General features: G+C 42.4%; 1 protein-coding gene across 1 annotated transcript in view; it reads left to right on the plus strand.

Annotated features, from left to right (window-relative positions):
- The window catches only part of LOC124623046 (odorant receptor Or1-like), a 57,681-nt gene that overhangs the window by 21,248 nt on the left and 14,015 nt on the right, over window positions 1–22,418 (plus strand). The window contains exons 2-3 of the mRNA XM_047148838.1: window positions 1,246–1,649; window positions 19,960–20,059. Of these exons, the coding sequence (XP_047004794.1) occupies window positions 1,246–1,649; window positions 19,960–20,059 (504 nt within the window). The remainder of the gene's footprint in view (window positions 1–1,245; window positions 1,650–19,959; window positions 20,060–22,418) is intronic.

Genomic DNA, 22,418 nt, shown 5'->3' on the forward strand with positions numbered 1-22,418 from the left:
TCATTCCACAGTGTCATATGGGATTATTTTTTGGCAGTAACTCATCAAGTCAAGCTAAAGTTTGTAAAGCCCAAAAACATGTAATAAGAAGTAGTTGTTGTATGAACTCAAGAACAATCTGCAGAGGCCTGTTTAGGAAACTGCTTCCTAATATATATATTCTATAAGGAAACTTGTCATTAAAATATATCCTTTTTCAGACCAAAAGCTCATTTCGTGGAATCAGTGCTAGAAATAAGAATAATCTCCACATAAAGTCATTTGTTTTAGTTCAGATACGTGTCCGTTATTCGGGAACACAGATTTTCAGTAACTTGCCCGTATCCACAAAAAACTGTGTGCCTGACCAGAACTCGAAATTGGGACATTTGCTGTGGCTAGACCATGTCTCCACAATATCATTTCTTCCAGGAGTGTTGCTCTTGCAACTCTTACAACTTACGCAGGAGAAGTTCTGTGAAGTTTGGAAGGTATGTGACGAGGTACTAGCGCAAGGAAAGCCGTGAGGGCGAATCATAAATCGTTCTTGGGTAGCTCAGACGATAGAGTGCTTTACCGCGAAAGGCAAATTTCCCAGGTTCGTGTCCTGGACCGGCAAACAGTTTTAATCTGCCAGGAAGTTTCATATCAGCGCACACTCTGTTGCAGAGTGAAAATTTATCCTGGAGTCATAAATAGTTTAATTAGTAATAAATTTCAGTTTAAGAGGAGACTAAAGATTGAGCCGGTGGCAAACTCTTTCTACTCCATCGATGGTAGAGCACTTGCTCACGAAAGGCAAAGGTCCCGAGTTCGAGTCTCGGTCGGGCACACAGTTTTGATCTGCCAGGAAGTTTCATATCAGCGCACACTCCGCTGCAGAGTGAAAATCTCATTCTGGAAACATCCCCCAGGCTGTGGCTAAGCCATGTCTCCGCAGTATCCTTTCTTTCAGGAGTGCTAGTTCTGCAAGGTTCGCAGGAGAGCTTCTGTAAAGTTTGGAACGTAGGAGACGAGATACTGGCAGAAGTAGAGCTGTGAGACCGGGCGTGAGTCGTGCTTCGGTAGCTCAGATGGTAGAGCACTTGCCCGCGAAAGGCAAAGGTCCCGAGTTCGAGTCTCGGTCGGGCACACAGTTTTAATCTGCCAGGAAGTTTCATATCAGCGCACACTCCGCTGCAGAGTGAAAATTTCATTCCAGTTGCTTTCTTCGTATATTACCTTGATACTGTTGTTCTGAAGACTCACACTTGCTGTACTTTTCAGGGGATCACGAGCGTAACAGCTGTTATTTGGGTGGCTTCCCCGCTGGTTCATCTGGTCGTCAACATGGACACTGAGGTCTCTTCCGGAAATCCTCGGCCACTGCCGCTGCCTGCCTGGTTACCACTGGACATCTACGCATCTCCCACATATGAGCTACTCTACATGATGCAAGTTCTGTGCCTAATAGTCCCGTCTGTAGCCACTGTATCCTCTGACTGCGTCTTTATTGACCTGATGCTGAGGGTTGCTGCCGAGTTAGAGATTCTGAACGACAACATTTCTAGTTTGCGTAAAATGAAAGTTTCAGCAAAATCCAACAAGTACATGTCAAGCAGTTTGGCCTCCGATTTTGAGGTGCATCTACAGCTTTCGAAGAATGTCAAGCACCACCAGGCAATTCTTAGGTTTGTATAATCCGAAATTTGTTCAATTTCGTGATTTTTGTTGGTTAACGTTGTATTGTCATTGGGATGGTGCTCAAGACACAACTAAACTCAATCCAGTGGAAATTCAGAGCTCACCATAAACTGGTGTTGCAAGACAAAGTATAAAGGGTGATCAAAAAGTTTCCCTTTGAGGTCGTTACTGTAGCATATATGCAAGGCAGCGCGACTCCGATGAGGATATATAACCACCAAAATGTAGTCAAATGACTGGTGTGCGGCAACTGCGCGGACGTGAACTGGGACCATGTTATTACGAAATGCGTCCAAACAGGACCAACGTGTTGTTACCTTTTTCTTGGCTGCCGAAGGACAAACACCAGCAGACATCCATCAGAGAATTAAGAATGTGTACAGTGGGCCAGCATGTCTGTCGAAGACCATCGGTGTGGAATGATGTGCCATGTTCCATGTCGGTCGCGATTCGACACATGACCGTCCCATATCGCAAATGATGTAGCGCATAAGTTACTCCAACTCAAGTGGGTGACGCTCGAGCCCTCGCCCTATAGTCCTGTTCTCTCTCCATATGATTGACACGCTCTCGGTCCCTTAAAAAAAAAAAAAAAAAAGGAATTAAAGGGTCAATGATTCCTGCCGGACAAGGAAGTGCTGTCGACAGCTATGGCATTCTTCACGCAGCAGAACACGGTGCTTTACCAAACAGGTATCTTCAACCAGATGCATCAGTAGGATGATTGCCTCAATACTCATAGCAATTCTGCTTGATTGACATACCGGTTATGGACTACGGCCTCCCAATGGAAACTTTTTGGTTGTCCCTTATATGCGATAAGCAGTGTTTTAAAATGTTCTCTTGTTCTCATCTTTGTTTACAAACAAATTTTGTAGATGAGCTAATCTCCATTTCAGCCCAGCGGGCTGATGACAGTTTTGTAGTGCGGCTCGTCCCGGCGGAGGTTCGAGTCCTCCCTCGGGCATGGGTGTGTGTGTTTGTCCTTAGGATAATTTAGGTTAAGTAGTGTCTAAGCTTAGGGACTGAAGACCTTAGCAGTTAAGTCCCATAAGATTTACCACACGTTTGAACGTTTTTTTTAACAATTTTGTAGACTGTTTTCAAGAGAAGTCTATTGTTTTTCCTATCGATACTGTATTGATGGTATATGTGTTGCAATAGTGGAGAAAATATAATTTTTCTGAAGGAAAAAGAGGATGAAAACTGGACAGTGAACACTAGCAAATTGAAGTGGAAGTCGATGGGAACTTCACGTTATTCCTCCGTCGTGTCGTAATGACAGTACCAGTGAATGGTGTAACATACCAGCACGGTTAGCGATTATAGTAAGGTTAAAATGATGAGCCTTTCTCTGCATCACGTCACAGTAATATTCTTGGGAAAGATGAAACCCATTTGATGCAGTCGACCCCTGTACGGATTTAGAGCCTCATAATACAGGGTGATTCAAAAAGAATACCACAACTTTAGGAATTTAAAACTCTGCAACGACAAAAGGCAGAGCTAAGCACTATCTGTCGGCGAATTAAGGGAGCTATAAAGTTTCATTTAGTTGTACATTTGTTCGCCATTTCAGCCAATAAAGTTTTTGGTCCCTCTTTCTTCGAAGGTGCTACTGTAACTGGACAACAGTATCTGGAGATGTTAGAGAATTGGCTGTTCCCTCAGCTCGAACAAGAAGCACAACAATTCATATTTCAGCAGGATGGAGCGCCACCACATTGGCACTTGTCTGTCCGTAACTACCTGAACGTCAACTACCTGAGGCGATGGATCGGCCGCCAGGCAGCCCGTGACAGAGCACTGGCCTCCAAGAAGCCCTGATCTTACCCCCTGCGATTTTTTCTTATGGGGGTATGTTAAGGATATGGTGTTTCGGCCACCTCTCCCAGCCACCATTGATGATTTGAAACGAGAAATAACAGCAGCTATCCAAACCGTTACGCCTGATATGCTACAGAGAGTGTGGAACGAGTTGGAGTATCGGGTTGATATCGCTCGTGTGTCTGGAGGGGGCTATATTGAACATCTTTGAACTTGTTTTTGAGTGAAAAAAACCTTTTTAAATACTCTTTGTAATTATGTATAACAGAAGGTTATATTATGTTTCTTTCATTAAATACACATTTTTAAAGTTGTGGTATTCTTTTTGAATCACCCTGTATAAGTAAATATTTGCGCATAGTGTGTATGAAGTGATAAAAACTCGTTTAGTAATTTCAAAATCGGATGGTTTACAAACTTATGGATACGTAACACGCATAATAATTGTTAAGTTATGGGATTACAAAATTTTAGTTCAGAACAACAGTTAACTGCACCATGTTCCCAGTAGTCAGTAATGAATGTCGAACCGCACACTCTAAGCAAGACAGGCGTTCCTATGTGTAAAAGTCATTTTGGATTAAAATATATCGATTATTTTGACCAGGAAGAAACTTTTATTTCGCTGCAAAGGTTGGTTGTTTTCAGAATTCTTGGCACTTTTAACCCTTGTTCAGAGCCACTGCTAAAACTCTGAAACTCTCCTTTTGCAAACAGTGCTCTTACCAACTGAGTTTGAGAGAGGATGAATCACTCTCTCACTATTTTCCATATTCAAGGCTTCTCTTTAATGTTGATTTTACATCCAAGACATTATTTTTGTGAGACGACAGGTAGCTAACCAACATGAGCAGACACTGACGGAAGCATGTACGTTGTTAATTTGTTAATGCCTGCGGGATCTTTATGGTGGCTCTCCTTCAAATAGTTTTTTCCGGAGTCAGAAGAACATGCAGTTTGGTCATTTGACAATAAATCTTGCCGTGGACGTTGGGGGCTTGGTAGCCACGTGCAGCTATTAGGAAAAGAAACATCTTGAAGCACTTACCAGAAACAGAAAGCTGGTCCCAAGAATTTCTTGGACAGGTGTACAGTCAATGATTTTGACCAAAGAGACGAAAAAACTGACTGCCTGGAACCACCTCTAGCCTCTAGCCCTGGCAGATTCAGGGGCGCAGGACAAATTTAGGTTGCCCAGCCGAGGCGTTTCGACAGTGTCGTAAACGCGCTTTGTTAGCAGGGATGACAGCCATAAATGGTTCAAATGGCTCCAAGCACTATTGGACTTAGCATCTGAGGTCACCAGTCCCCTAGGCTTAGAACTACGTAAACCTAACTAACCTAAGCACACCACACACATCCATGCCCGAGGCAGGAATCGAACCTGCGACCGTTGCAGCCGCGTGGTTCCGGAATGAAGCGCCTAGAACCGGTGGGCCACAGCGGCTGGCGATGACAGCCATAAAAATTCACAAGTTTCCATGTTCACTTTGGACAGAACATTATCAAGGGAGCCTTCAAGTGGTATTATCCCTCAGCCTGCCGAGTTTTTTGGGAACCCTCAGGCCTTCAAACTACTTTTAGAATGGAACACAACATTTATGGCGACTCTGAAATGGTTCCTGTTGGGACACAAAAGCACTTCTCATTGTTTAGCCGAGTCACCGGGTCAGACGCACTATAACATTCTGCCAATCCAGTTGTGTTGTTCACTTTAGGGCTAAACGGAAACTCAAAACACGCTGCCTACATGGCCACGAGAAAAAAAAAAAAAAAAAAAAAAAAAAAACAATTCGGGAGCTCAATGCCATATCCTCTCTGTGCAAAAAACTTACAAATCAGGAATTGGCTGCTTCTCCAGAAAAGGGAAAAACATTGTTAAGTATGATTAGGATTGGCTGATGGGTAGAGCAGATGAATTAGAGAGGAGACACGGAGCTCGTGGACTTTGTGATTGGTACGAAATAATTGTGTGAGAGCAGTTGTGTGAGTGCTTTAGCGGAGTTTACTGAGGTTTGGTGGAAAAGGAGGAGCGGAGAACCTCGATCTTTTGATTCGGACTCTGGTCTGGAGAGGATTCCGGTCTTGATTCTTGTTACACTTCGGATACTCGTTCTGAGCATGACTTCACTCTGGCATTGCTCTTGCATGGGGAGCCTGTGGTGAGGACTTAGCTGTACTGACAGTTTAGACTTCAGTCATCTCGGACAACTGGCTGTGTTAAGGGCAATCTTATTTGTGTCAGGTCTGCCACCTTGACATTCTATCTCCTTGTGCGAACTGCTCTATAAGTGAGTCAAACTGGTCCATGCTATGAACGGTGAACGGGCGTGTCGCATGCTGCAATTTGCCGAGATTTCAGAGCTCTTTTAGAGCGTAATTGCGGTCCGTCTACCAGGTCGCCAGCCACGACACAGGCGCACAGGCGCGCTACTCTGCAGCTGCTTGCACCATGAACATCACCTGAGACAGTGCTACACATCGAGAAACGGGTATAGTATTGGAGCTGCAGCTTGTTGGGGCAAACAGACTCACAGTCTCGCCACTTGTTACAGCTGCACCAATATAATATAATTCTGTGTAGAATAAATCCATCGAAGTCTATTCAGCGTCAGGTAATTTCCATGTGTTGAGAGAGAGTCTTAGTCTTTGCCAACCAGTCGCCATCCAGTCGAGTGCTACTTATTTGTTGCCCCTATCTGTGTTGCCAACAGTTCATAATTTATTTGTCATCAAGCTTAACTTGTATTGTTTGTTCTATGACCAATAAACTTTTGCCATAATTTTTTTTATAAAAGATCAATCCCACGTTGACATTAATCAACTACCAATAATTGATTGTAATAATGACATGGCCATCATTTCATTACATTATTTCAGCATTCAGGTTCATTTAGATTCTGATAAAAATAATAACCTCTAACAACAACAACAACCACAGTCAAAGGGCAAAATGAATTTAGCAGATGCATGGGTCATTCTGTCATGAGCCTGTTCCTACTTTCCAAACACAACAGTAGGTCAACAGCAAATCTTGCTACCTAGTACTCCTTGAAGGTAGAATTTCGGGGAGAAATGTCTTAGACGCTGACTAGGCGCTGTTTTAATAATGAATCTTTTACTCTGCGTCTTTTGCTATTTCCACCAGACTCATGCATATCAGGTGATATGCTGTTCAGAGTCAAGAGTCGGTGTGACCCGTGACCACAGGAGTGTCACATACGTTAGGCAGTGCCTCTTGAGTCGTAATTCTCTTGATTCGACCTCACGGACTCCTCAAGTTAGTCACATGTTGGCGGGAGTCTGGATCTGGTTCTCTCAGCCTCCACTCGGTTGCATAAGTTTCATGCTGTTGGGCTCTTACAGTTTCCATGTTTGTGCCTGAGAGTGCCTGAAATGATTGATCTTTTCAATGAGACATACGGGTAGTACACAAGGAAAGCTTGTGGGGTGGACTCATCAAATGACGTTAAAGAGTTTTATTTACTAATAACATTTCCACATACACCACACAATGGTATTTTGAGCACAAAACCAAATACTGTAAACTGACATTTTATGATTAAAATATTCAAGACAGCAACTGCCACTACCCTTTAAAACTTAACCACAAATAAAAAAAGTCAGCTATAAAGGTATAATTTAAACAACGACTGACAGCTTTTACACATTTACTGAGTTATAAAATTAGGTTTGAAGAACAGTCAAAAGCTCTTCCGCCACAAAAAGAAAATAGTTACTTCCGCAATCTGAACACAGGTGGCAGCAATATGTCTTTAGAGGAATAGATAGTTTATGTAACTAAAGAACTTGGTCCGCAGCTCGTGGTTCTGCGGTAGCGTTCTCGCTTCCCACGCCCGGGTTCCCGGGTTAGATTCCCGGCGGGGTCAGGGATTTTCTCTGCCTCGTGATGACTGGGTGTTGTGTGATGTCCTTAGGTTAGTTAGGTTTAAGTAGTTCTAAGTTCTAGGGGACTGATGACCATAGATGTTAAGTCTCATAGTGCTCAGAGCCATTTGAACCATTTGAACTAAAGAACTTGGATAAAAGTCCCATAAAAATTTACAAGAAACAAAGGAGATCGGCACGTGTTACTGAATTCTTAGCGTTTACTTGAGCAACGATTGGTGTACCACCCTATGTAATATTCAAGAAGAACAGTACACGGTCACTGGCCTAAATTTCTTTAACTACTCTCAGCCAGATTTTGCTAAACTGTACAACACTTGACAATTTAAAAACAACTAAGACGGTAAAAAAGTTAAAACAGCAGTCTGTTACAGAAGCACTATAGTCAAAATTTGACTCGAACATAAAAATTTTAGTTTAAAATAATTTCTTATACTAGCAGACTTTTAACAACTGGCAAAAGCAAATTGTTTCCCGGCAATTTGTTTACAATAGCAGCGCCTGACGGATACAAGATATTCGGGAACAGCAGCTGGTACAGAATCCACTGGTCCACGCAGGTCCCTTGCCAGCTTAATTTAGTATAATCAAACAACAGCTCAGATACCTATAACAAAAGAAACAAGTATAAATACACACGCCGTGGCATGGAAAAGCAATCATGCATGTGACAATCTATTAACTGCATATGAACTTTCAAGTAAATCAGTCGTTAATAAACTCCACACAACTGACTGCAGAATGATAAACAGTTAACGGAAAACTCTGTCATGTTGGCCTGCTCACACTAAAATACGAACGTGACAGGGTGTTTGCCTAGAATTCAATATTCACAGTACACAAACCCACTCAGCAGTACATTAGAAGAGCAAACAATGACATGTAATTCCGCAAGGTAACGCCAAAGCTCAAATTCTACAATACAGTCTGTCAGTTAAAGAATAAGCTTCCATGAACAATCGCTCTTAAGCTGATCCACCATCAATGAACTGCCACTGAGCTCAGCATAACGTAGCTCCACTTAAAGCAGCTGGAAGATTGAGAGGATGAAGGCAACCAGCACGTGTGCGCAGCGCGATGCGGTACTTGCTTGCCCTCATCACGATCTACCGGGCCAGCAACAACACGCAGCGCTCTTCCGTGTAACTTAAGCCCACATCTCGCCGGTGCCAGACTGTTAGTCTCGCTGCCTGTCCATACCTGTCAACGTCAACATTTGGCGTGGCAGCACTCACGTGGCTACGGTTCCCCTCATGCTTCCTTGCTCAACGTCCTCCAACCGCCAGCTGCCTCAGTTGCACATGAGCACCCCCTTCAAATCGTCTATTGCAGCGGCGCGCACCCAGTCGCACGTTAGCAGGAATCACCATTCCGCACCAGCGATGCAGGGTGGCACCCTATCGATACGAATGTATCTGTGATTCAAAAATGGTTCAAATGGATCTGAGCACTATGGGACATAACTGCTGAGGTCATCAGTCCCCTAGAACTTAGAACTACTTAAACCGAACTAACCGAAGGACACCACACACATCCATGCGGTCTAGGGCGCCGCAGTCATGGCCTGCGCGGCTGATCCCGGCGGAGGTTCGAGTCCTCCCTCGGGCATGGGTGTGTGTGTTTGTTCTTAGGATAATTTAGGTTAAGTAGTGTGTAAGCTTAGGGACTGATGACCTTAGCAGTTAAGTCCCATAGGATTTCACACACATTTGAACATTTTTGAACACATCCATGCCCGAGGCAGGATTCGAACCTGCGACCGTAGTGGTCTCGGGTTTCCGGACTTTAGCGCTTAGAACCGCTCGGCCACTCCGGTCGGCCACGTATCAGTACCTTCAGACGCTCTGCGCGCCGGTTAGGTTGACACCGGTGTTTCCCCTATGTGTCGCTTATTCTGAACGTTTTACGCCGATGCTATCATCTCGCTGGGTGACATATAATAACTGGCGACGAGAACTTGCTCCCGCATATATGTTCGGTTTCGTGTTGGTGTATATCGTGCCCATTATGGACCCAACGTTTTTGAAGTATTGGAGACAACAAATGCAGTTGCAGGAAGAGCAGCTGAAAGAGCAGGAGCAGCAACAACAACAACAGGTGCAACAGCAGGAACAGCAGTTGTAACAACAGCAACAGCAACATCAGCAGCAGGAAATCCAAGAGCTCATCCATTTGTTGGCCATGGAGCCGGTAGCTGAGCACCAGCCACCGCCGCTGGTGCTGACCCAGTCTGCTGGTTTTGGTGCGACAACGGCAGTTTGGGAAAATTGTCTACGCCATTTTAAACTGTGCTAGTAAGTAAGGCGCATCTGTGGTGAAGTAGAACTGACCGCGTTGTTTGTATTATGTACTAGTAGTTTGTATCACGTGGTGCAGAAATTGTAGAGCTTTACGATTCCTGAAAATGCAAAATTTGCAGAATTGTGTACAATACTAACGAGGAACTGAAGGAATTCAATGGTGAGCACAATATGAGGTTACGAAGCGTTGTTGAACTGCTTAATCGACGAATAACTGACAATAGCGATGCAGTGCTAGTGGTGTTGATACAAATCTCCGGCCGCTGTGACCGAGCGGTTCTAAGCTCTTCAGTCCGGAAGCGCGCTGCATCTACGGTCGCAGGTTCGAATCCTGCCTCGGTTATGGATGTGTGTTACGTCCTTAGGTTAGTTAAGTTTAAATAATTCTAAGTCTAGGGGACTGATGACCTCAGATGTTAAGTCCCATAGTGCTTAGAGCCATTTGAACCATTTGACACAAATCAGAGCAATGGCAACGATAAACGAAGCAAACATTGCACTATATCTACAACAACAATTCCCGAAGTTGGCATGCCGTTAGTAAGGAAAACAACGAATTTCACAGAGTGAGAAAGAAGCGGCAGATAAAATATTAGCGGTTATGCAAGATGAGTCAGTGGAATGTGTAGTGTCGTATTCGCTCGACTGTGCGGAAAAACTATATGAGGAGTACAACGATGACGATACATGCTTAAAAAGCGGAAGTGATATTCAATCAGATATCGAGTGATGTAGTTCATCATCCTTGTGGAACAGAGAGCCACAATGCCCGACTCCACTGAAACGCAGTAAGGGACAATCGTTGTCCATGGAGCGGCTACTAAACGTAATTACATACAAGGAAGATCCCCAGCAGCACAGTAAAAGAAAATTGTGGACAGATTTGGAATAAGCCCGCGGCAATATGAGCTTATAGTGAATAAGAAAAACTACGGATGTTCAGGTGAGAACAGGGCCCACTTGCTACAAAAACTGGGGTTTGCGAGTTTCAAGGATGCCCGATATAGTTTACACGATGTGCATGATAGTGACCTACTACGTCATGCACATGAAATTGCTCGTGACATAGATTACAGTGACTTCAAACGAGGCAGTAGATGGTTACATAACTTCAAACAGTGCTACAGCATTGGGAGGCGTAAGACAAATTTAAAGCAAAACTTCCGCAACAAACTGCGGTATCGTCCCGAAAATTGTAGATGAGATAAACAAACTTATCCGATCATTCAGTAAGGAATTTGTTTTCAGCTCCAACCAATCTGGATTTCAAAAAGAAATGCATATGAAAGGAACCCTGGATATCAGAGGTACCAAGACAATTGTATCAAGACGAACTAACATCAGTCCTTAACGCATTCGTATACCATTATGCCGATTGTTAATATGGACGGTAAATTGGCTGGAAAGTTATTAATGGGGTTGCGAGAAGTTGGTTGTGATCTATCCATTACGATTCTTCCTCGTGTGCATGATCTTGCAAGGGCAATAGGGAATATTTACGTCACAGCAAGCAACAGTGGGAAAATGTGCATATGAGAACTTCAACTACGGTATGAGCACTACTTTTGTTAACAACTGGTCAAAATAATTAGCTTTTGTTTGATTCCTGCTCTGCGTATAAAAATTATACCCCTTCAGAGCAAACTATACCTCCTGAAAAATGCGGGACATTGCAGTTCATACCACGTGGAGCCACTGGACAAATTCAGCCTCTGGGTGTTCGTTTTTTCCATTCCTATAAAACGTATTAGCGCACTATCTGCAGCTTCTTCTCAAAGAGTAACCAGTTTAACGATAAGCTTCACGACAGACTGTTTCGCATTCACTTGCAAGCCATCATATTCCATCAGTTCCCATCACCCCATTACATCAATATTATTCTATATGCATTCTTTTAGGGTGGATACTTAGTTGAATGTCGTGCACGGTTTTGTAACTCCCAAGGAGTTTGCTTTCGATCTTGATGGTGCCAAACTCCTAATCACTGCGACGTGCCGTTTTTCACTTGGGGTGTTCATGGTGCAAGATAGTGGTTGTCTTTGAACATTTCTTGGATGTTGACGATGTCGACTTTGTGAAGTTAATACATGCATCCCATAGAAGGTTGATCTCTGCACCTCCCGAACACTCATTTTCTGTCGCCCTCGTGATGCTCATAGTGAGTCATTAGCAGCTAGTGTTTTTCCTGTCGTAGTTGTTAACACAAGACTTTCAAAACAGCCTTACTAAAGATGCACCTCGCACTCAAGGGTTTTCTAGTCAGTCACCCGCCGAGTTCAAAGCCTTGCAAGCGTCTGACCTGCCCCCCCCCCCCCCCCCCCCCCCCCCGCTGCTTTCATTCCTGGCAAGATTATTGGTCATTGCACGAGGGGAGCCAATTCCCCTATTTATTTTCAGCTAGTCGAGCCCAATTTACGCCAGCACATTTAGCAGCTGTGTGCAGAAAATGACGGCAATAGCACCACAGCACAACGATCTCTTGTTCGCTACCAAGCCTGTGATCACGTCAACGGACCAAAAGCCACACTGCAGACTTGCAGATTGGCGAGTGTTGCAAGAAGTTTCATTTAGACACAGAGACCTCAGCAAATGTAACCAAGTTAGATGCTTGTCACCATCTGGGATGCCCCACTTATAGCACTATCAGTGCCAAGTGCTTTCTTATGGTGGTCAGCAGCTTCTCTTGTGGGAGCAACAATTAGTCGCGCCCAAACACAAAAATGTAGAACGCCAGCTCAAGATTTGGTTGTAAATTCACAGTTGGCAAAAAACAGTTTTGGATAATGTACGGAAATACCCATATTTCCGTGTATACCCATTTTTCCGTGTACTAGTACAAAGTTGTTTTGTTTGGCACCTGAAGATGTGACTTTACAGTCACGAAACCAGTTGTTGATCAATAGCAGATCAAGAAATCTTCTAATGGCAGATGTTGCGGTTATTTATTTATTCAAATATATTATGTACTCATTCAATTCTTTTGTACTTTCTTTTGTTTAAGCTACGACACCTATATTCACATTTCTTTCTTTTAATTTCCTGTTCACTTTCTCTTCATCTCGTCACAATCGTTGCACAGTCCATGTTGTTAATGCTGTCGTACTATAACTTTTAATCTCTTGTCTTTGGTATGGTCGGGTCATGGTCATAGAAATCCAAATATACCTCCATTATTTTTGCGAAAATTTCGAGTTGATTTTTTTCGCCCTATGGGGGTAGGCCTACAAAGTGGTGGTACTCCCACCTCTACGCTACACGATCTTTCAGATTTTGTGTCAGCGTTTTCCCTCGCAGCCTATAAACCCCAATTTTAAGGCAAGGTGGTCTCGCCTTTCAGCCCTTCCCATTGGTTTTTAATAGGTGTGCACTGTCCGGGAGCAACGCATCTTTCGCCTTCGTAGACATGGATTTGACGATAGAGCTATAACAGAGAGCAGAGGCTTTTCTATAGGTTTTAACACTCTGAACTCAGACAGCAGTCAGATCGCTTCGGACCACAACAGCCTTTGGCCGCCATACAAAATGTCTGGGTCTACTGTAGAGAATGGATGAGACGCAGCAGCCAACATACTAGCAGTTTGGTAGTTCTACAGGATCTAATGATCAACGGATGGGTTCAGCCGGCTACGACGTAGCTCTAGGCACTTGTGGATCCCGCTCCGTGCCCAATTTAGGTCATTATCACGGCTAGATACGTTGTTGCTCGATATTACTGTGATGTCACCTGCGGCAGTCTAATTGTTTGTCCGGTGCTTTCTGTCGCTTTATCATCGTAAGTCTGTCATAAAGTAAATTATGAAGTGCTCATGGAAATTGAATGAAACATATATCACACTATTCCACTTCATAGTTTAGTTATTGTTAGTTTGTTTAGGGCACCCAACATGTTTGTTATCAGCGCTATAAAAGACTTTAATAGTATCGAACGGCTTTGATAATTACAAGGAGCGATCAAAAAATTTCCGCATAAGGAAGTCGCTGCAGCGTATGTGCAGCTTAGGGCGACCGCAATACAGCTTTATAGGCACCGACAAATAGGCAAGGGATTAGTGCGACATTCGTCTCTTTCTGATGTGCATGCGATAAATGTGCAGAATCTGAACGATGGCGATGTTAATAGCAAATGCGCCCAGACCGGAATAATGTGTTGTTATTCTATTCTTGGCTGCCGAAAGGAAAAACATCGGTAGACATCAATTGGAGAATGAAGAATGTGTATGAGGAAGCATCTCTGTCGAAAACCATCGTAGTGGAATCGTCCGCCAAGTTCCGTACTGGTCGCTATTCGACACAAGACGATGGTTGATATAGAAGGCCAGCCTCCTCCACAATAATCAGCCGCATGATAATGCGATTAGAACGGATCAGCACATAACCATTTGTGTGCTAGCAAAGATTTTCGACATCAACTTCGACAGCCTGCAACACATTATCCGACAGGAGTTAAGCTACTGTAAATTCTGCAGTCAGTGGACACCCCGAGTGTTGAATACTGAACAAAAAGCTAATTAGATCGCTGTTTGTCTGAAGCATCTCATTCATTTTAACGTTGAAGGTGACATATTCCTTGAGCACATTGCTGCAGGCAACGGGAGCTGATGCCACCACTGGGACAGAGTAGGAAGCGTCGACAATGCAGCGGTGTCATTCATCGTCCCCTTGTCCCAAGAAGTTCAATGACCACCTATCTGCTGGAAAGCTGATGCTCATCCTGTTCTTTCATTAGAGCACATTGCTTATTGTTTACAAGGAACCTTTTAAGGTTTCCGGATTTTACGGACCTTACATAAGCTTGATCCATAACAACAGTACGATACAGTACGACATCCTCAGAAAATAATAACTATACTATATCAGCAAAAGGCAATTGCAATTAATCTCATGTACCGAAAAGTAACAAAACAGTATCTATCAATATATGGACAGGGACATGAATAAACAAGTTACAGTGGAACGCATTTTGGAGACGAACTGAGCAGGTGGTTAATGGCATCGGAAAACCCCACTTCACAAGAGAATGGCGAGCTTCAGTGCAGAAAGGGATAAGGCCAGAACAATACATTATTCCTTTTAACGTAAATACGTCCGGGACTGAGGGTAAGTGGCTGGACGGCTTTAACAGGGCTAGGCTACGACCCGGCAAGAATAATAAAATTCACCTCTAACAAGACGGCGATTGGGTGAATCCATACTGGGCAACGCAGACGCGATGGGGAGATCCGCATTATATAAAAGCATTTTGAGAACTAAAATTTCTAGATATCCCTCTCGTCTCGCGACGGACCGCACAAGTGTGTGGAAAATACCGAAGATGTTGAAAGCTTTCCTTTCTGTGAAGTGTGGAGGATATCCTTCATATATCGTGGCGACAGATAGCAGAGAGGTAGTTAATTATTCCTGCGGGAATTTTTGTGGGCAAAGAAATTGTGCATGACACTCCAATCCTTAGCGAGTGTGCAATAGGCATTATTTCGACTAGGGAAAAATTAACCTTCTACGGAACACAGAAAAGTTGAGACTGACTGAATTCAGTCAAGGGCAGAGTAGGGAATTAGCGCTTCAGACCCAGCATGGAGACAACACCATTGTAGACGCCGCTTGGTAAAGCACCATCGCACATTAGGCCACAGTAAATGTTGAGTTGAGATTTTGCTCACTCCAACTTGCGTACGCCGTGACCACTGAATATCAAAAGCTAGGATACTAACCTACCCTCACATTGAATGCATGAGAATTTTTTCATTGGTTTATAGAGTAAATTTATTCTCCACCTACTCAGTGCATTGACCAGCTATGCCATAATAGATGTAAGTTAGCTGATGAAGATTTCTAATTTCTTTCCAATGATAAGAAATTTTTCATATGTAGAAATAACGATTTTAATAATCATCAGTCCAGTATGTCCAAGAGTTTAATACTTTGTTATTGAGTGTTGAAAGTAACTGAACATGATTGTTGTGTATCACTTGACCCCTGAAAGCACAGTTGATAAATTATTTGTAGACTAAAAATGGGAATAGCTGTTCTGTCTTTTTAGAATAGACCCCAAACTTTCACTTTTATTAATTAATGCATTCTAGTTAAGTGATATCACCATTTCTAATGGTTTTGTTACGATCCACACATGATATTAACTGATTTAGTGGGCCAGTTTCATATTTGTATAGAATGTCCGTTTAACAAAAAATGGCTCTGAGCACTATGGGACTTAACATCTGAGGTCATTAGTCCCCTAGAACTTAGAACTACTTAAACCTAACTAACCTAAGGACATCACACACATCCATGCCCGAGGCAGGATTCGAACCTGCGACCGTAGCAGTAGCGCGGCTGAACCGCTAGGCCATCGCGGCCGGCTGTCTGTTTAACACCCTGGGCTTGAGAAGACAGTTCAGATTTTGTCCATTGGTGCTCTAAGTAGTAAGCTAAGTTTGCACACGTTAGTCCACTCGCTGTAGAGATACGAAGTGCAGACAATCTCACAACCTGGTCTCTTCATAACTGGTGAACGGTACTGCGCAACGCTGCAGAAATTACGGCGTGAGTTAAGGCGAAACGTCAGAGAAAACTGCAAGAAAGCGTGATGCTGCTTCATGATAACGCACGTCCCCATATCGCAAATGTAACGCAGAAGTTAAAGCCGATTGAAGTGGAAGACACTCCAGCACTCGCCCTAAAATCCTAATCTCTCTCCATACGATTGTCATGCCTTTGGTTTCTTAGAAAAGACCTTGAATGATCGAAGATTCCTGTCGGAACGAGGCAATTAAAAAAAATGGTTCAAATGGCTCTGAGCACTATGGGACTCATCTGCTGAGGTCATTAGTCCCCTAGAACTTAGAACTAGTTAAACCTAACTAACCTAAGGACATCACAAACATCCATGTCCGAGACAGGATTCGAACCTGCGACCGTAGCGGTCTTGCGGTTCCAGACTGCAGCGCCTTTAACCGCACGGCCACTTCGGCCGGCGAGGCAATTACGAACTTTTTCACGCAGCAGGACACGCTGTTTTACCAAACGATTCTTTTCGTCCTAGTGCATCTGTGGGTTGATTGCCTCAAACCTCTCTGTGATTGTACCTGACTGACATACCAATTGCGAACTGTCTGGTCTTCGAACGGTAACTTTTAGATCGTCCCTTATGTAATTAAATGTACCACATAAATTTTCGTTTGAATTGTGATGTGATGCGGCATGTGATTAATTGCGACTGTTATCATTTCTGCACTTAATGTAGCGTTACTCTAAAATAAGTTTTTAGCCTTAAAAGTTGATCATAAAGAACACGTGATCTCTAGCAGAAATTAATTAATAAACGAACTAGTAGGTCTGTGTCAGGCATTTTGCGTTGTAAGACTATATAAGGTTCTCCACATCACGCTGTATACTCAGCAGTTTGATAATGAATACGAATCTGACCCTAATGAATGTACATATGACTATAACGAATATTTAAGTAGAAAGCAAGTAATTTATGTTATTAAAATGTAAGTGCCCGCACAGATGTTTCTGTCTTCATCGGAGACAACCCTAAGATCTGCCCTATTGTACTGTACTTAATACACTTTAGATATTTCGACTTGCCTGCGGAATTCGCTTACAGTTACCACTCACCTGTGACCCTCAACCTAACAAACAGTAACAAATGAACAGACCAATATTGTTCTACACTTTGCAGCCAGTGGTCGGGCAAAGGAATAACTTGGTCATAATCACATGGTTACTAAAACTTGTACATCTTCTAATTGAAATTATCCTTTCTAAAATCTCTGGACATAATAGTATAAGGGACGATCAAAAAGTTACCAATCTGGCAAAACTGCCGTGAGAATTGTGGCCTTCATCTTACCGATGCACCAGGTTCAAGATATCCGTTTGGTAACACAGCATGTCCTGCTGCTTTGGCTGCTTTGGGGACAGATCAGGACTGCAGGGCGGGTGCTAGAGTGGCTCCCACTTGAGTTTCCGTTAGTGGTTGCCCCCCCCCCCCCCGCCCCCCCGCCCCAGAGCGACTAGGCTCTTGTATCGAATCATGACCAGCACGGTACTTGCTGTACCATTGCACAACGGTGGTTTTTTCGACAGACATGCAGCCCCATACACATTCTTCATTCTCTGATGGATGTCTACTGCTCTTTCTCCTTCGATAGCCAGTAAATAAATAACAGCACGTAGTCCTGTTTGGATACATTTGGTAATAACGTCGCCAAAGCTCTCTTTTCTGCTTTTATCGCAGACACGAATGCCACATAATCCCTTGCCTACATATTGGTGCTTATATACCGGTATCGGAGTCGTGCTACAATGTATATACGCTCAAACGGAAACTTTTTGATCGCCTCTTATATGATATTCGGCCGGACGCCTGTTTTAATAAACAAAGGCAATCAAAGCCGTAGGGTGTTCATCATAGGCAATGGCATCGTCATGAGTGCCCCAGGGCAGTGTGATAGGACCGCTATTGTTCTCTATATACATAAATGATTTGGTGAACAGGGTGGACACCAAACTGCAGGTGTTTGCTGATGATACTGTGGTGTCCAGTATGGTGTCGAAGTTGAGTGACTGTAGGAGAATACAAGATGGCTTAGACAAAATTTCTAGTTGGTGTGATGAATGGCTCCTAGCTCTAAATGTAGAAAAATGTATGTTAGTGCGGATGATTAGGAAAAACAAACCCTTATTGTTCGGACACAGCGTTAGCAGTTTCCTGCTTGACACAGTCACGTCGTTTAAATAGCAGGACGTAACGCTGTAAAGCGATACGAAATGGAACAAGCATGTGAGGACTGTGGAAGGGAAGGCAAATGGTCGACTTAGGTTTATTGGAAGAATTTTAAGAAAGTGTTCATCTGTAAAGTAGACCGCATATAGGTCGCTGGTGCGACCTTTTCATGAGTACTGCTCGAGTGTTTGGGATCCGTACAAGGTCAAATTAAAGGAAGACATTTCAGTCCGGAACCGCGCTGCTGCTACGGTCGCAGGTTCGAATCCTGCCTTGGGCATGGATGTGTGTGATGTCCTTAGGTTAGTTAGGTTTAAGTAGTTCTAAGTTCTACGGAACTGATGGCCTCAGAAGTTAGTTCCCATAGTGCTCAGAGCCATTTGTACCAATCAAATTAAAGTAAGACAACGGAGCAATTCAGAGGTTGGGTGGGAGGTCTGTTACCACTACGGTCTAACAAAACTTCAGTGTTGCGGAGATGCTTCAGGAACTCAAATAGGAATTCCTGGAGGGAAGGTGGCTTTTTTTTTTTTTTTTTTTTTTTTAGGAACACTATTGAGAAAATTTAGAGAACTGGCATCTCAAACTGATCCGAACGATTCTGCTGCCGCCAACATAAATTGCGCATACAGGCCACGAAGACAAGATACCAGAAATTAGGGCTTATACAGAGGCATATGGGTAGTCGTTTTTCCCTCGCTCTATTTTCGAGTGGAACAGGAAAGGAAACAACCAGTTGTGGCACAGGATATTCTTCGTTACTTGCCCTATGGTGGCTTATGGAGTATCTATATAGCTTGTAGACACAGGCTTCACGTAATGAACAACTGTGCAGCAGATGATTATAGGTTAGCAAACACATGAGGAGGAGAATAAAGAGTGCATTATTTGGATGCGGCAAAATTCGTGCTCATAATATGTTAAACTGAATGCTGGTGTGTTCTTCACATTACAACACAGTTCTTCCTGGATTAATGTTATCAGGGATAAGGAAAATCACTACCCAAAATTTGAAGTTGTGTCTTTAAATAAGGAACGAATTAGCATAAGGAATTCCCAGATCATAATATACAAATGACACAACAACACGACCATTTCGGTTCCAATTCTACGTACACTTAACATGTAGGCCTTGTTTTTACACAATTAAAATAGCTGTAACTTAAGTTACCAGATAAAACATCATTCCTATCACCTAATTCCCATGAATTTTGCTGTTGCTAATTTCCACCAGATAAAACGAAACATTTTGGGCTCTCTAACAACCATATGGAATACAAAAGCGCGAAATTGCAAACAGTTTCTCTTTTAGAAAGTAAACTTTGAAAGAAGTCCAACAAACGGCGATTAAAGGAGCAAACTAACGAGCTTAAACACCTGGTTGGACTCTTTTAGCATTCTGTGATAATCTTCCGACGGCCCATTAATCTGCCGGACGCATTCCATGTTTTCTTAATTGACCTTAGTTGACAGTTTGGTAACTGCAACCATGCTGTTATGACAAATAGAGAAGTGTAGCTTCTTTGACTCCAGGTCCGTCGCCTTGCTAGAGGACGGAATGAGTACAGCAATCTTCGTTCTGTTCCTGGCCATGATGATCGGAATATGCGCTGACATCTTCGCTGCTGCAGTGGTAAGTTCACTTCACATTTCATTCAGTTAAAGAGTATGACGATTTTGGGATGTCAGTCTTTCGATTAGTATAATGGTGTTCTCAGTGACTATCTTGTGCTAATATTTTCATCTGCTCATACGTACTATAATCAAAACCGAAAACCTGCTTTGCATGTTCCAACATTCTTCTACACCAACAAAATTACATTCCATTACGTCTCGTTACTTCCCGCACCAAGTGAATCCTTCTTGAATGCCTTCGCGAATCACCCACTAATCAGTCCCTTCTTCGGTAACGGCTTTCCTCGTTTGTGCTTCAGATTTTGTGGAGCGAGCTGCCATATACTATCATCCTGAAATTATAAATTTTAAACACTGCTGTGATGGTCGCTGGAGACAAAATTTTTAGTCACTTGATGTTCAGCAACTCAGTTTTATGTAAGCTCTTCGAGTACACTTATCTTCAGAATATGAAAATATGAAAGGAGGGAACCTGCTTCGTGCACCCGGTATGGCGACATGCGTGAGTCACGAATTTCATACTGCAGTTGTAATACTGTATTACACTTCTATTATGAAATTGGTGACTCACTCATGGCACCGTAAGTGGTATATGAAGCACTTTACCTCCTTTGATATTCTGAGGATGAGTTTACTCGAAAAACTTAAATAGAACTGAGTTGCTGAGTATCAAGCAATATCAAGCTACTAAAAATTTTTTTCTCTAGCGACCATCATAGCCGTGTTTAAAGTTTATAATTTCAAAAAATGGTCACAGACCTCTTGTGTGACTATATGCCACACATGAGGGGTTTGCTGCAGAAATGGTGTAACCCCCAAGTTTCCTGTTTTTCAAAAAAAAGGAGTGAAATTTAAAGAAACTGTATAAATTAACTATTACTGCTACAAAAATTGTTCTTTGTACTTGGATTTATATGTTTAAATATAAATATTTGCTCTCTACATGAACTTAAAAATTGCATTTTCAGTGACAAAATTGTGGGTTACGTCATTTTTACCTCCAAGAAAAATTTGAAACTTTATTGATGTATTCCACATTTTTGTACTTTTATACAACATTGTTGCTCTCTACGAACAAAATTTGTATTTACTGCCTACGTTATCATAGTTTTAAGAAAAATGAGGGATATAACACTATTTACATTAAATAAACAATACGTATTGAAGAAAATAAAAACACTTATTTCACATTTTGCTATGAACATGGGATGCAAAGTACAACTTCTTTCTTTACTGACATTAGTAATCAAAATAATATAACTTTTTAAGGTAATATTACAAAAAACGTCTTGACATTTCTCCCAGTAAAGAAGCAATCATTCATGTTCGTCTTCTTCACTCAAATATATCTCTGGATCAGACTCTGGAAGTGTAGCCTGTGAATCAATAACATCTTCATAAAAGCTGTAATGGATAGGAGGAACACATTTCATCAGCTGCCTTAAATCTTTAGCTTTAGTGTGTGTTATTGTAGGTTTTTTCACCTCAGATAATTTCAAAAGCGTGACACACATGGTTGATGTATTTGAAGTACTTTTCTGGTTTTCTTGCAGTTCATGGACCTGTTTGGCATATCTTGATTTACTGTTTCAGAGAAATCGATTTACAAAGGTTTGTGCTTGAGAAATTTCAACTACTGTATCTTCAGCAAGTTGATTTTGTTACTATCTATACATATTTTCTTCTTAACAGATATATCTTTCAAAGGTTTGGTGCTTTTAATATCGCCTTCCTGTGGATGAACGACTTGAAATTTGCTTCCTTTCTTCTTTGCCGCCCCTATAATTCTAATAAGATTTGCAGCACCAAAAATATATTGTTCTTTCTTCATCACATTATCTATAAATGAAATATCCTGGTCACAGGCTATGAAAGAGTGTCCTGATACACAAAATTTCAGCTCAATTGTCTCAACACTAATCTCTGGATTCGTGACAATATACAGCAACATAAAAGGCAGTTTGAAATTTAGATTTTGTCCCCCACAACTATCACCATAGCAGACCAATTTCTTTACATGCAAGGGAAGATTTTTTCACATAATGCAACGTACATGAAGCAACTTCTTGCGATCCTCTACCTGCTTGTGCTTCTGTTCAGAAATACATTGAAGCTTTGTCTTCCAATGGATTGTGGATACAGCAATTGAATCAGATTAACTGCCGTAGATAGTATATCTCAGAAACTAGGAATGAAAGAACACTCTGCAGCTCAAATGCTATAACACACATCTGAGGATCAGATCTGGCCAGTTCTACATCTTCATTCATTTGGGACCTCGCCAGTTCAGCTTCCGCTCAGGTGTGGTTGATGCGACAGTTCCAGCATTTTCTTTTCATTTTCTCATTTGAAGCTGC

Source organism: Schistocerca americana, chromosome 7 (genome assembly GCF_021461395.2).
Source record: "Schistocerca americana isolate TAMUIC-IGC-003095 chromosome 7, iqSchAmer2.1, whole genome shotgun sequence".
In the NCBI taxonomy this organism is placed as follows: domain Eukaryota; kingdom Metazoa; phylum Arthropoda; class Insecta; order Orthoptera; family Acrididae; genus Schistocerca; species Schistocerca americana.